General features: G+C 38.4%; 1 protein-coding gene and 1 long non-coding RNA gene across 2 annotated transcripts; one reads left to right on the top strand and one right to left on the bottom strand.

Moving 5' to 3' along the window:
• The first annotated feature begins 914 nt into the window (after positions 1–914).
• Positions 915–5298, top strand: LOC122973911 (lysophosphatidic acid receptor 6). Its single transcript, XM_044341708.1, has 2 exons — positions 915–960; positions 4036–5298. The coding sequence occupies exon 2, from the start codon at positions 4042–4044 to the stop codon at positions 4999–5001; it is 960 nt and encodes a 319-aa protein (XP_044197643.1). The 5' UTR covers positions 915–960; positions 4036–4041; the 3' UTR covers positions 5002–5298.
• An 8117-nt stretch (positions 5299–13415) lies between these two features.
• On the bottom strand, positions 13416–14138 carry LOC122973354. Its single transcript, XR_006399992.1, has 3 exons — positions 13906–14138; positions 13767–13805; positions 13416–13493 (listed from the first exon to the last, which is right to left on the bottom strand). It is a non-coding gene; the product is annotated as an uncharacterized LOC122973354 (long non-coding RNA).
• Between the last annotated feature and the right edge of the window lie 2304 nt (positions 14139–16442).

Below are 16442 nucleotides of genomic sequence, written 5' to 3'. Positions count from 1 at the left end.
CAGCCTGTAGCCTTTAGTAAACTATACTAATTTTATGTAGAAATGTAAATTTTGTATATATGTAATTTTGTATAAAATATTAAGTTCTTAAATGTTTGACTGTCATTTGACACTTAATAACTGTTGATAACCAGTGACATAACTGAACAGAGGAGGTCAGTCAGGACCTTCAGGGCCTACCATTTTTGATGTGTGTAATTTTTAATTAATAAAATATTACAAATGAGTAATTTATAATGTTATTGTTCAAATAATGGTGCTTTGGTTTTGACTCCCTAATTTATACTGTATGTTGATTGTAATCAATCATTTTTCAAGAAAACTGGCTGATTTTAATTTTTACATATTTGTTGGTTGAGTACTTAATGAGGATGTTCTTACCAGCTCAAAATCCAATCCAAACCTTTTTCATTACCAAAATGTATTCATTTTTCATAATCATAAAATGTTTAATTATTTATTTCTGCATTTATTTATTTATACTTCAGTCATTTTCCATCCTTCATACATCTCTCCTCTCATGAATTTGCATTATTTCAACATTTGGAAAGATGTGGACATTTTTCTTTGCCTAATTTGTTTCATTCTTCTGGTCTTGGTCTAGAGATGGTCTTAGACCTGTTTGGGCTGGATCTGGTGTCAAGATGAAATTGCTGAAATAAATAAGAAGATCTTTTTTTAAAGTAAAAATTGACAAGGACATAAATTGTGAAGATGGAGATATAAGCTGAATCTATATTGTCATAATTATGTAAGCCACATTTTCACATTAGCAGGACTACAGAAAGTAGTGGATACATAAAGACTAACATTGCGAGAGAGAGATCTTAAGATTTGTCAACTTCCTGTGCTGAGTCTCACACACCTAGAGTGTGACAGGCAGATCAGTTTGTCATATGCTGGGGTGACAGACACACATTCCTCTGCCTGGATCTTCTCCTCTTGTGCTACATACAACAGGTAAAGTCACACTGTGAGTGCAATTCTACATTTGTATACTGTATGAATGTGCTGCATGTCTCATTCCATTTCACAGTACATACAAATCTGTCAAAAAGGAAAAAGGCATGTGCTGATGGAAATGACTCATGTGGGTACATGTATGGGTGTTTACTCTACTGTATGAGAACCATAAAGTTGTAAAAATTAATATTTAGAGATTAAGTCTAGTCGTGAGAGCAGAGGAGTTATTAGTTACAAACAAATAAAATAACAATAAAAACCTTGAAGGCAAATTAAGGCAAATAAGAGATTAATCTCTTTTTTCTTTTAAATGTGTTGCTTATAAAACCTGCAAAAGTTTAACAACCAAAGATATAATTCAGTAGTGAAAATATCATGTAGGCCTAAAATGCAAATTTTGTTTGGTTAAATACATTTGACACTCTGTGTACAGGAATAGTGATAAAGATAATTTTGTCAATTTGTTGCTGAGTGAATTAATGCCAGTAACAGAACTGAGTTCTGCTTTCCCCCGGGAGCTGCAGGCTGAGATAAGAAACCATGTTCCTCTTCAATACATGATGAATGCACTTGGATCACACTGAAAAAATACATTAAAAAATAATAGTTTTTGTCAGGACTTAAGACAAATGACTCAAGGATGTGGCTTCTGTGAGGTATATTAAGCAGCAGATCACATCATTAGCTGCTTGCTTTCATAGAGTAGAGTCGTTCCGGAACTTAGGCGAGGTTCAGCTTAAAAACCGCAGTCCCGCAGTGTGATATATGTTCCGAATATGTGTTTATGTGCAGCTTGTTGTTCTTCCTGTTTAAAATGTTTTAAATAGAGACATCGGCACATAAAAGGTACTACTTATAATGCAGTAGGCACAGTTTGTTTGCCTCTTTGTTTTCTGAAATGAAAATCGTTACACATTTTGACACCTTTCACTAGCTTCTCTTGTTCAGTCACTATGTATATTAAGAAAGCCATTTTTAGTTCAAACAACACATCAACTTGACTACAAGTTGATGGACTACAGTATGTTCACCATTGTATGTCTGTGCATGCACTGGGTGGACAAACCATCTCCCTTCCATATTACCATGAAAAACTGTGTTAAAGTGAACCGAGGAGAACTGCTGCTGTTTTAAAGGCAAGCTGCTCACAGCAAATATTGATTTCATTTAGGTTTCTGCTGTTTACTCAACTTTGTAAGAAGTTAATTGATAAATTAAAACAATTTATAGCAATATTTTTGTAATCATTCTCACTTTACTTTTAGTGCCTAAAACTTTTGCACAGTACTGTATATCTGGGACAACTTGCTTGTCAGTTTGTTTACATATGAGGCTGTGGATAGCTCAGTGCCTCATCACTTAGAAGATGAAATAAAATGGTTCATGCCTGCAAGTTTCCAAATTGCAAGGATGAAATGACAAGGTACAAACTGTGCAGTTTTCATGGGCAACCACTGGACAATACTGTAATTACTTATTACATTTTATGTGTTGTAATCGCATTTGTCTTACCATGTGGAGCTGAAGTCTGGCAGCAACAGGTCCCACCCTGCAGAATTTTTTTTCTTCTTATCTCATCAGGAGAGCAATGCAGTAACAACAGCAGTTTCTCAGAGGTAACTGTTACTGTATGTTAACTTTCCTGACAGTGCTGTTGCCCTTCTGCCTCCTTTATTTCCTCTATGTGTTCCTCTATGTGGCTCAACTAAATATGGTTGGCCAGTCAAAGTGAAACTCACGATTGTCCTCATAATAATCCATGGGACAATTCATCAGCCTCATACATGTAAACAAACTGTGGTGGTTAGGTTTGCCGGAGGTGGTTAGGTGGTGGTTAGGTTTGCCGGTAAGCTGCCCCATATATAGATCTCTATGCAGTTAGCTATGATGGCTGCCACAGGCAGTTAGTTTATGTGTTCACTTTCGTCCAGACTCAAACAAACTTTGGAAGCAATTCAAGTACAAATTCTGTGTATTTGGAAAGATGCTGGTGGCTCAGCCATGAATGTATAAAGAGAACTGGATACAGCATTGAAGGGGGGGCCCAAACATTCCTATGAAAGTTGCTCAATGGTGCATGAAGCCAAAAAAGTCACTTCCCGTTGCCCCAATGAAAAAATACTGTGCATGCTCTCTGGGCCAATGTGCCAAGACCGAATGGATCAAATTCTGATAGTGAAACGAGTCCTTTCTCAATGGTTGTGACGCTCAAAAAAATGTATCCACTGATTTACATACATCTCTTTCACATATAAGTCTATGGGAAAAGGTCTTTTTGGGCCAATGTGCATAATGTTATGGACCCAGAAGTTGTACATGGTTAGACAATTTGGCAATTATGTTGATTTCGCTCCAAAGCCCAGTGCTGTCCCTGGGGTCTTAGGCTCAGCAGCTTGCCTGGATATACATTGTTTTATGCGATAAACATTTTGTGAATCCCCCGAATCTCTATAATGGAGCTGGAGAGAGCAAAGTTAGTATGACACATAGAGCTGCAATTTTCCTTTAAAAGAGCTCAGAGCAGGCAGAGTCCTTTCATAATATGCTGTAAGACTGATCCACCACACATGTTGCCATCATGATTTAATACCTGCAGTGTCATCTTTCTTTAGCTTGTTAAGTTTCACTGGCTGACTTGCTGGTCTTACTTCTTGCAGAGGTGATAATAGCAGCCAATCTAAATGGAGAGAGTCCATTTTCATATGCCTTGTCTACAGCTCATTCTGCAAACTGACTGTTAGATGGAGCATCATCCTTCCCCTCTGTGAATGACAAAATAGGTGATCTGTCAGTGCCTTCCAAAATCACCTCATATGGCCCAAAAATGATTCATACTAATGTTTTCTGATCCAACCTCTGTTAGGTTTAGGTGATTGTAACTACTTGGTTAAGGTTAGGAAATGAGACATGAACCACAGTCTCAATTGGCTACAGTTGACTCAACCATCCACCCTGACCTCCTTCCTGAGATGCTTGTGATTTTATAACATGACACTACATCTGTCTTTGCTGCTTATAGAGGAAGTTCTTAGTCTTTTTCCTAACTACTCTTGTCTTTCTTCTGTCTCTCAGGTCATTATGTCCATCAACACCACCACTGACTGCCACAATGACAGTACAAGCCACATCAGCATCTTCGCCGTGTGCACGTACTCCTTCATCTTCATCACGGGTCTCATTTTTAATCTCATATCACTGGTGGTTTTCTTCAGACACACCAAATCCCGATCACAAACCACTGTCTACATGACCAACCTGGCATTGGCAGATGTACTGCTCATCCTTACGTTGCCCATGAGGATCTACTACCATCTGGGATTTACTTACCACTCTTCGGTGCTGTGTGATGTCATCGGTCTGGTCCTGAAGGCCAACATGTATGGGAGCATCTTTCTCCTTACTTGCATTTGCTTTGACCGCTGCATGGCTGTGACCTTCCCTATGTCAAACTGTGTCCAGCAAGGGAGGAAGAAAGCGCCGCTGGTTTGCCTCGGAATATGGATGCTCACTTTTGGTGCCAGCCTGCCCATCTACCTCTCCAAGCGCAGACAAGTTTCCAATGAGACGCATTGTTTTGATAACTTTCCAGTCTATGCCATACAGCCACTGGTGGTTATACCCACACTCTTTGTGGGGTTTGCGATCCCTTTAGTAGTTATGCTAATCTGCTCTTGGGGTTTGGTCCGTGCTGTCCAGAAAAGCACTGTGGCCCAGACCAACCTAGTGGACAGCAGGAAGATCAAGAGAATGATTGCTGCCAGCCTCTTCATTTTCCTACTCAGCTTCCTCCCATACCATGCCATCCTGGGCCTCCTCTCTCTGTACAGAGACAAAATATCATGCCCCATGCTAGCTGCATACCGCTACAGCCTGATGGTGGCATGTCTCAACACAGTACTTGACCCCATTACGTATTATTTCACCACAGACACCTTCAAGGGGAAGGTAAGCCTAAGCACTGTTCAGAGGATGTTCCCCTTGAATAGTCAAAGTTCTCTACAGGCAACCAGCAGGAGCAGAATGCCTAACAACAGCTAAAGGACTGTTGAAGCGCCAATTATTACCCATCAGCGGACTCTTTGTATCAACAGGTTTTTCACATCCCCTTCCAGTATAAACATTCTGAACAGCTATAAATTCTTTAGATGCTTCGTGTGAGCTAGCTTGTTAAAAGCATACACTGGCTGTCATGCATTTTATGTAACAGGAAGAGAAGATCAAGAAGATTAAGAAGCATCAGTACCACTAAATCTATTGAAAATTGAAATCTGCCAACTTTATTGACAGGTGGAACTGAGCAACACATTTCACCAGAGCCCACAACAGTTACATCTGGAACCCCTTATCTTTTACCCTATAACTATCTATTACTATATATCAATTTATACAGTATTGATTGTTTGTGTAAATCTGTTTGTATTTTTATTGCAATGCATTTTTCATGGAAGTCCATCTAAGGATAAATGTTGCTTAGCCAATAAATGCTATGATATGTAGCAGTGAATATTCTGTGTCTTTCCCTATAAAAAATAAAAAATAAATAAATAAATAACACTGGCTACATGAATTATGAAAGAATGCACACTTTGGGCCAAATCCACAAAAGGATTGCGTGGCTTTTGTGGCCACTAAACCTGTGAAAATAAGACAAAAAGACAGCATGTAATTCACAAAACCTGCAGAGGGTAAAATGCATCGCATATTGTGCTGCCAAGGAAATAGCGACATGATGCGCCTGTTCCATTTGCATGTATGTAAATTAGGTAATATTCATACATTTGGTGCAAAATTAGCCCCTTTCTATGCAAATAAGCCTTGCTGCAAAAACAGTCTAATTAAGAAAGACCAGCACTAATTGCCACACACAACTAGGGTGGAGTTATTAGCATCTTCAGATAATTAGTGCTAACCACACTCACTCCTCACTCACTCTCTATTTCTCCCTCTCTTCAAATCTTCATCCATACAGTAAGGAGCTGCTTTATTGCAAACAATTGCACCATATAAACCTGGAGTCTGTGTGTAACAGTTTACCTGTGTCGATATGTAGCAAAATACAGAACATTAATTACTGTTAGATCCTGACTGATCCAGTGTTAATAAAGTTACTGCTGCTGTGCCATGTGCATAAATGCAGACAGTCTCTTTCTCAGTTTGGAGACTCACTTATTGTTTCAGCTGCTGTGTGATGCTGCAGCCAGCTGTGACACACAGCCAGCTGTGGGCAACAAACAGAACATCAATGCTGATGTTTCTTTGAAATCCTGGGTACAATCAGTGACACTTGAACAACATTATTGTAAGATTCAGACATTAATCTAACATGTCTCAGACCTGGCTGAGTCACATTAATAGCTGTATTTTGACAGTAGGGGTGTGCCCGAATACAAATACATTATTCGGCAAAGCACAAATACTGGGTTTTATACAAATATTTGTTTCATACAAATATTTTAAAAATTATTTGTTTTTGGGAAGAAAAAAAACCAAACATGTCAAATACCAGTTCTCAGGTCAGTCACATCGTTATCTCAGTCTCTCTCCTCTGCTCCACTGTTACATCTATCAGGAGTAAATCCCAAGGGACTCTCCATAACCTGTTCTTCCCCCTCTGCTAATTAAAGACATGCAGTTTGAGGCTGCTGTGCTCTCTGCAGTTTTCATTATGGACCAATCTGTGTGCTGAAATATGGAGAAAAGCCTGAAACACTGGAAACAACTCCACTTACTCAATCAGATGCAAAACAAGGGAAAAATTGCACTCAGCTGCAAAACTTTGTGGGCGTGTTTGCACCGGCAAAATCTTTTGTGAATACGACCTTAGAATGGGCAGATTGTGGGTGCAAATGCTGCGCAATTGAAGGTGCTATTAGTGGAGTATGTGTTTTTAAAGCTCTTAACGTGCAGACTTACTGCTTACACATACTGTATATATAAAGATTCTTAGTCAACCAGCATATGGGAAGTGAAAGTGAAAGCAGCACACCAGCTGTGAAAGGCCACAATGTTAGCATGTTAACAAGCAATCCAGAAGAACAGTATTATCGTAACCATGACAATGAAGGTCTCCTAACCCCAAGGAAGTAGTCCTTTTAACCAGAACCATGATGTTTCCCTAAATCTGGTTTTTGGTTGGTTAAAAGTGGTTTTTGTAACCAACTAAACCTTAACCACAGCATCACATCTTAAAACATGTTGGCAGCATGGTGGCCTTTCTGTGCAGAGTTTGCACGTTTTCCCTATGTTTGTGTGGGTTTAGGGTTAATACTCCTGTCAGTGCCCCTGAATAAGGCAACAGCAAAAGAACTAGAGTTGGTCCACGGGTGCTGTGCTGCGGTAGCCCACTGCCCCGAGTGTTCATGGCAGAAACTGGCAGCTAATCAACACATTGCATCTCATTTAAGTGATTTCAGGGACAGTTATATGCTTGAACAATTTTTTTGACAAAACAGACTAACAGCACGTTTGGTTTTAGTTCTGGTCTCTGTATGACAACAGGTAGCTTGATCAACAGCCAGCTGCTCAAACATTAAAAGAGTGAAATCTTATCTTACTTTTAAAAAGCAAGCGAATAAGGGTGATTCCCAAAATGTCAAACTGTTCCTTTAAGCAACTTATTATCAGTTTTAAAAAAGAATTAATAATTAAAGTGATTCTAACTAATTAGCACAGAGAGACTTTGCATCATTTTATTTGAACAATTGAATTTTATGTAACTCAGAGTCATAATAAACTTAGCACAAAAAGTAAGGAAATTTGTGTTTGGTAGATTATTTCTTTGTTGAAACAATGCTTTTTTGCAATAAATCTTATATAATTGGAAAGCCTGTTTATTTCCCTTTTAAATGGTGCCACATTTGTAAGGAACATGCATTTGTGGGATGAGCAGCAGAAGTTGTGCCCATGAAAAATTTGCCAAATCTTCTCTGCCAATGCCAAACCTGTTTGTATCTAATGATCATGAGAGGACAGTTTAGGTCTAGAATAGAAAACCCAAACAAGAAAACAAAGTTGTTGTGTCAAGGTTAAAAAATGCCATCAGATATTTAAATCTGTAATAACTTTTTTTTTTGGCACTTGAGTGTCCATATGTTGAATTTGTTAAACAGTTCCCTATTTCCACATCGAGCAGAAACAGAGCAACATTAGTATTCATTTGGAGTGGTGTGGTGGAGTCCAACGTTCAATCCCATTTTAGCTCTGGTTTGGTCTCCACCAACTCCTGAGGGAAATATCTGGCTCTTTAGCTGTGAAATGCTCCATGATATTCACCAGCTAGTCGCTAACTGTGTCTGTCTGCTGTTTGGGGAACTGTACAAATGGTGATAATTTTCAGTGGGTTACCCTGTGAGCAACAACTTTCACATACAGTACAGGTAATTATGAGAACCATTTCTAATACAGACTTGAAAGTGTTGCCGATCTGTCAAATTTGTCAAATTTTGCACAAAATGACTATATGGACACACCAGTGTTGTAGTTGAGTCACTAAATCTCTAGGCCGAGTCAAGTCTTGAGTCAACTAGTGTCTTGTGATTAAAGGAACAGGAAAAGCTCTTGTGTCATTGCAACCAGTGTTTTTCTGCATCTGTCTGCGTGGTTTTGAGAGACAGATGTATATGATGAAGAAGTACATGTTGCACTGTCGTCTGTGGTTTCCTGTGCATGTTGCATATTTGCATGCTTGTATATGTGAGTGACCTCAGAAAGTAAAGAGATGCCCAGACATAAAGGCTCCATGGACGCCACACTTGTAAGTTCCCAGAGTTCAGAGGCTATTTACAAGGCAGATATTTATAAATAAATTGTTTTTTATGTACTTGTGAAGAGCTCGCCTCTGCAAGGATCATTTCTGTGTGTGTGTGTGTGTGTAAAGGTGATTCCAAATACAAATTAAAACTGTGAAATCTGCTATCTCTAATAGAGAATCATGAATATAGTTGATGGTGTTGGTCACTCTGTAGCTGTGTTCCACACTGAACAAAGGTTTACCTTTAAAAAGTGTCTAAGTCCTCCTCCACTCAAAAATGTGTTTTGCTTATTGGATGTTTGAGCTTCACTGTGGAGAATGGTATATGTGCAGACAGTAAGTATTTAGACAGTGCTACATTTCTTCAGCACATTCAATTTCAAATAAATATGGATATTACATTAAAGTACCAAGTCTCAGCTTTAATTTGAGCAGGTTTGCATCAATATAGAAAGAACTGTGTGGGAGACATAGCCCTTTTAACATATAGTGCCCTTCACTTCAGACACCTTCAGCTCTTGCTTGTTTTGGGGTTTCTCTGCCTTTAGCCTGGTCTTCAGAAGGTGGAATGCAGCTCAGTGGGATTGAGATCATGGGATTGACTTGGCCAGTCCAGGATATTCCACCTCCTCACCCTGAAAAGCTCTTTGGTTGCTTTGGCCATATGTTTATGATTAGAATTTTAGAATTTAGAATTTATTTTCTGGTCTGCATATAAAAATCATTTATTCATATTTTATACATACATAAACACATGAGAAAAAAAGAGACAGATACTTAAATAGAGAAGTTCAAAACAGCACAATAACCCAACTTAAAGTTTTTCTTTTTCTGCAGTCTGAAAGAAAGGTGTATGCTGAAGCTGCAGTTTATAATGCCCACCATTTTAACACACATTATGTTTAATCTCGAAAGGTAACTTCAAACAACAAAAACAAAATAATCAAAACAAAACCTATCAATGACAACTTACATATTGTGTGTCCTGTCCTTCTTGCCTTTCTGATTGTCTATTTTGTATTTGGTTGATATGCTATTTTTAAACGTATTTACTTATTAAAACGCAAATTTAATTAAGAATGGGTTTGTTGGTTCTCTACACCCTAAAAAATGCAGGGTTGAAAATAACCCAATCTGGGTAGTTTTCAACTACACTGCTGGGTAACTATTGGACCAATCACACGCTGGGTTAATCTAGCACAAGATGGGTTGTTCATTTAACCAAGCAGGATGTGTTGAATATTCATATTAACTATAATGCTGGGTTAATTCTACCACATAAATTGGTTAAATATTCTATCCAAATGTTTGTTCAAATTGACTAGAACTTCATCAATAGGTTATTATTATTTTCATGTAGACTACACATGTATGTTAACAGTTAAATTTCTTTGATATACTAGCCTATGCAAAATACAGACATGGTCAAAAAAAAATTAATTTTCTCTGTATTAAGTTGAAACTGACGTATGGTATCAATCATTCCTTATTTCACACTGAATATAACTGAAACTTTGCTTTTCATTTACAGCTGAACATATTATTTAAAAGGGGCCATATTATGAAAAACTCACTTCCAACTGCAAGTTTCAGCTCTTTCCACAGATGTTCAATGGGATTCAGGACCCATAGCAGCCCACTTTAGAATGGTCCGATATTTTCTTTTTATCCGCTCTGGGTGCTTTTTGATTTATGTTTGGGGTCATTAGCCTGCTGGAAGACCCATGACCTGCTACTATGACACAGCTTTCTGGCACTAGGCTGTATGTTTCACTCCAAAATGCCTTGATAGTCTTCTGATTTCATTGTGCCCTGCACAGATTCAATGTAACCAGTACCTGATGCAGCAAAACAACCCCAAAACATCACTGAGCCTCCTCCACTTTGTAAGTATAGGGTTGGTGTGATTTACCAAAAAGCTCCAATTTTGTTTCATCTGTCCAAAGCACATTCTCCCAGAAGGATTGTGGCTTGTCAACATGCACTTTGGCAAAGTCCAGTCTGGCTTTATTGTGTCTCCCTCTTAGAAGTGGGGTCTTCCTGGGTCTTCTACTATGGAGCCCATTTTCATTCAGACAGTGACAGATGGTGTGACTTGAAACTATTGTACCTTAGCTTCTTCAGCTTGCATCTGTATTGAAGTTTTCCTTGGTTCTTTCTTGACCATTCAGGCAATCCTTCTGTTCAATCTCGAGCCGAATTTCCTCTTGCGATCATGTCCAGAGATGTTGGCTACAGTTCCATGGGACTTAAACTTCTTAATTATATTGGCAACAGTAGTCACAGGAACATCAAGCTCTTTTGAGATGGTCTTGTACGTTGACCATGCTTGGCTATTACCTTTTTTCTAATCAATTTTCAAACCACACCCACTTACAGTTTTCCTCCTGCTTTCCATGTTCAATGTGATGCACACAGTGGCACAAAACAGCAGAGTGGGTGATTTTCTCCTTCTAAACTGGCTGCATGAGTGATTAAAAGATTGAAAACACCTGTGATACTAATTAAAACAATAGTCTGCTTAAAGTATCACTACAAGTAATTTCTTACAACTTCTAAAGGGTACCAATAATTTTGTCCAGGCTATTTTAGAATGTCTTTGTAGAATAAGCATGAATTCAGTTTTTGTTACAACTTTTTTGTTTTGTTCCACCGCAAACCAAACATAGACATGCATTGACAATAATATATCTTTTAATTTCAACACTGTTCAGGGTGAATGGTGCATTATTTTAAGTCTGTACATCCAAGATTTGGTAATTCAAGTCATACATATATGCAATAAACAACGCACTTTTAAACAACTTTGGAACTTCAGAAACAACTATTTTTCAAAAATCGATAAGAAATTCATATTTTTTTTCATTTCATAAACACTGTAACACTTGAATCAACAACATCATTACTACATGATAACATGCCCATAACTATTACTGTCAAAAAAATAAATAAATAAGCTGTTCTTGACTTCTAAGTGAGCATTATTTAACACCAATAAGCAGAAGCAGCAGAAGAAAAAGGATCGAGTCCTCTAGTCTCTACTTGCAAGCAAGTATTGCTGTATGTAGAAATTTCACAGGTGTTGACTCACTTCCTCCCATTTCATAGACCACTTTTTGGGTCCCATGCAGGAGCACACTGCTTTGGGGTAGTTAATGTCAAAGATATAAAATGCCTTGAAGCACACATCAACTGCCCCAAGCAGTGTGCTTTGCTCCAAAGCCTGCCCCCCCAGAATGACAAATGCCTGAGAGGAGCACTGGTAGTCATCATCCAGTGTCAGGATGTAGGAGTATGGCCTCAACACCTAAGTCTATTGGAGGTATTCCAGGTAATCAACCTAAGAAAGAAAGAAAGCAAGCATGAAAGAAAGACAGAAAAAGAGAAATAAAACAAAGTAAAGATTATGTTGAATAGCAATGGGGTGTAAAAATATCAATACTGAATAAAGACAATTAAATATGATCAGCGATAAAACAATTTACTCCACAGCTGACAACAATGTGTGATAATGCTAACATGAAAAAAAACAAACAAAAAAAAAACAAGCTAAACTGACAAACAGTGAAGGGTAGCTACTCCAACTGCTCTACGCATGATTGTTGACCTCTCAAAATAAACTCTTTCCCCCCCCCCACACCTGCTTGATGACAACACTGTGGGAAGACAATTTTATAGGCATCAATATGATGTGGATTGGCATACCTGTGATTTGGTTATATAGTAGCCAAATATAATAAAAACCTATGCTAATACTGATATTTGCAAAGTGTGCTGTACAACAAAAAACTATTTTATCCAGCGTCATTTCTTCTACAGGAAATGGGAGTTTCCCTTCCTGTCTTGCCAGGTGCAGGATCCTCTCTGCATATATAGGCAGCCATGTTTCAAAAAGTTTTGGTGCTGTCTTTCCATGCAAACCAAGAAAGTCCTGCACAATCTAAAGAATTGAAAACATTTTTCAAAAGGAATTCAATGTGGCAGCTGCCATACTAATATAAGATGGTTATAAATAATCCATCACTGTTATATGTAAAATTATTTTGCACTAGACACATATCATGCCTGGAGACGTTAGATATGGGAACTCTTGGAGGATCCCACATATAATTATTTCCCCTTATCAACTGTGCCCTGTACAGGGCTGCATCTATGCCTCCACCTGGCTGAGGGGCTGAGAATTGTGTCTCAACCATTCTTTTAGCTGTTTGGCTCCCTCTTCAGATATGGTAGATTCTGTAAAAACACATGTAAGAATATTGTCAATAACTGTATGAGTCTTTTGCTTTACCAAAGTATTTTTCACTTCAACTATTAACTGGTATGTATGACCTTTCAGGCTTGCTATCTTTTTGCCTTTGCAGCCTGCTCACAGATCTCAGCCTCTTTCTAATGTTCCTAAGCCTTTCTTTGAGGAATCCAGTGGCTGGATGGTGGTTCCGGCCTTGTATATACCGCATTTCCTGGCAAGAAATTAAAATCTTTTGTGATAGAGATGGGGTGGATTCTGATTGTTTTTGTCTTTCCTATTTTCTACTTTACACAAAATGTGTGAGAAGCCCCCTTACCTTAAAAGGCACTATAAAGGACACTATTAATTACATTTATCAAACACATTCACATCATACTCAGAAAATGCAAATTTTTCTAGTTAGCATCCATTCCTCTATGGAGTTTTTTTTAAAAAACTACTTACACTACCACTGCCTGATGTGTCTTTCAAGCAGGGAAATGCCTGAACTAAAGATGAAGCCAAGGCATTTTTGTCCCAAAGGTAGGTCTGTAAACAAAAAAACATATTTACACAATTGATTAGTCATGTTTCAATCGTGAAACAAAATTTTTACACCACTATTTAGGTGCTTACAGGATTTTCACTTTTCCATATGTTTAAGTTAGTGGCCTGTCTTTAAGTTAAGTTTCCTGTCTCTGGTTAAGTTAATTTGTGATTCACTCTGGATGCACTGTGACTTGGAATTAAAGAGCACCACATGTATTTCATCCACTCCCTGTGTGTGCATCTGTCTACAAAATCAAGGCTTTCAAGAATCACCCTGCCCTCCGGTGAGGCTGTGAGAATCTGGTGGATATCCTGAGAAAAACAACAAGAAGAGACAGCATAGCTGATAAGGTTTTGTTACTGTTTAGTGTTGAAAAACAGTGAACCCCAAGTCTTAAAAAGTGGAACTTACATATACTGGAACTACATGTAGTACCAATGGTATCATCTGATCCACTGGTGCTGCTTGTTCCTCCATGGGGGGTGGAAGTGTGGCAGTTTGTGGGACATCAGGGCTTACTACATACTACCTATGTGGGGCAGTAGGTGGCACAGCATTTCGAATCTATGCAGAAAAGCCAAGTTAATATGCTGCTTTCTCTATATCAGGGCTGTTAACTAATTTTTTCACCATCCTCCCAGAACTGTCCCAAAATACAATCTAAGCCATCCTGAATTTAAAATCTTTATTTTTCCACATTATCTTTAGTAAAAATATTTGAAGTGACCTTTAACATAAATACAAATTCATACAAATGATTAGATGAGTTTTGTGTGTTTTCAAAAAGTGATTTTTGTTTTTACAAAAGAAAAGACTTGAAGGATGAAGACTAACTCGTTAACTTTAGCACACTTAGCAGCACAAGCTTTAGCTTCATTTTTGCATAACAGTAGGAAGTGGTTTTCACTCGTATGTGACTTAGGTGCAAAAGTATATACAAACCCTTTCTTTTACTTTGCTTTTCCCATACAAGAGGAGGAAGCCCTGCTTCTTGAGTAGCAGAGCCCAGAAGAGACCACAAAGTTGAGAAAGCGCAGCTTTGTAGATGCGTGAATTTGGAGGGGCGGTCTCATCTGCAATGTGTCAACTGTCACGAGAGCTGACCCAACTGCTAAACCGACAGCTGGGTTACACAAAAACTGCCCAACTCCCTGGAAGTAATCCAGAAAAATGGCCCAATAGGCTCAGCCCCGCATTTGGGTAGATAAAATAACCCAGCATTTTTTTGTGTGTATAAGTGATTTTGTTTACTATTCTTATTGCTTTCTGTTAGTTTGTTCAAATCAAACCAACTCTTTTGCATTTCCAGTTCTTTTTCCACTGTGTCCAAAAGTTGTTCCAAATTATTACCACAACAAAATGAATTTGTATCATCTGCAAATAATATAGTTTTTAAACCTCACATATATTGTCATGCTAATTGGTGAAATCAGCTCCAATACGTTTTGATGCATTGTCTGAATGTGAGCACACAGAATGCTCCTCTGTACTGCTGTATTCAAACTGTTGCTTCTGTCAGCAGTGACATCATCAATAAAGGCCAGTGTGTCAGTTCCACTGGCAGCCATACATGCCCAAGCCATAACAGAACCACCATGTATGACAGATGAGGTGTTATGCTTTGGCTCCTGAGCTGTTCCTTTTTTTCTCCACACTTTCCTCTTTCCATCATTTTTATAGAGATTGATTTTTGCTTCATCAGTCCATAGAACTTTGTTCCACAACAAAGTTTCTATGTTTCTATGATTGTTGTTCTTCTGTCCCCCCTCCCCCTTTCCCTCTCTCTTTCTCTCTCTCTCAACCCAACCGGTCAAAGCAGATGGCCGCCCACCAAGAGCTGGGTTCCGCTTGAGGTTTCTACCCGTTAAAGGGGAGTTTTTCCTCACCGCTGTCGCCAAGTGCTTGCTCATGGGGGAATTGTTGGGTCTCTGTAAATTAAAGAGTACGGTCTTTTGAAGATTGCCAGGGGTTTGAATCTTGAATCCTCTGAAGTTCTGGTCATCAAGTCTTCTATTGATCTTTGACAAGGAAACATATCCCCCTACATCCTAGAGAGCATTCTTTACTTGCTGTGCAGACATGAAAAAGGGCTTTTCTCTTCACCATGCAAATTATTTCTGCTCATCCATAAGACTTGTGCTCCTCAGTCCACCAGCTCATTTGACATTTTCTAGTTTTCCTGTGTTCACCTACTGAAATACAGAGCCTGAAGAACAAATCGTGTAACTGGGCAAATACTTACTGTCTGGACTATATTTGCAGAGTTTGACACTGGAGGAGGTTTTTCACATCTGCTTTAAGAGGAAAGTTTTACCTTGACTCACTGAAAATCTGATTTTAAGGCTTATATGATTTATGACTTTTAACAATTTTAATGCAAACATTCAAGTAACCATGGAGATTTTCAAGTTTCGATATGAGTAACATAGCAGCAAATGTTACTCATATCGAAACACTAAGAGGACTGGAATCTTCTTCTGGTTTCATCAGTAACGGTTAAAAAAACATCTGTAAAAATACTGGACCTGGTTACATTTTTTGTAGTAATTCTTTACACACACTCCAGAGGAGTGTATGGATTGTGCAGTTCACAAAAACAAACATACCAGAGTCATAGTTGTAAAATTCCATCAGTAGGTTGAAACCTACTGACAGGAAGATAATTTCAAAATCACTTCTTCAGCTTCAGGCAGATACAGGAATCACACCACATGGGTTGACCAATAACTGATCTGTTTTTAATACCTAAAGTAGATTGAGCTGCTCATCTGAGGCGCACAAAGGCAACTCAAACAGCCTGAATCTGCACAAAGGGGCCCTCTCTGTGGGACCCTCAAAAATCTTGGGGCCCTAGGCTTGAGCCTCAAAATGTAAAAAAAGAAATCCATATATCAGCCCAATGTGTTCAATTAAAAATAAATAAATAAATAAATAAATAAATAATTCGA

The sequence above is a fragment of the Thunnus albacares genome, chromosome 22 (assembly GCF_914725855.1).
Source record: "Thunnus albacares chromosome 22, fThuAlb1.1, whole genome shotgun sequence".
Lineage (NCBI taxonomy): Eukaryota > Metazoa > Chordata > Actinopteri > Scombriformes > Scombridae > Thunnus > Thunnus albacares.
Note: the sequence above shows the minus strand (reverse complement) of the source record. Positions and strands in the feature narration are given on the sequence as shown.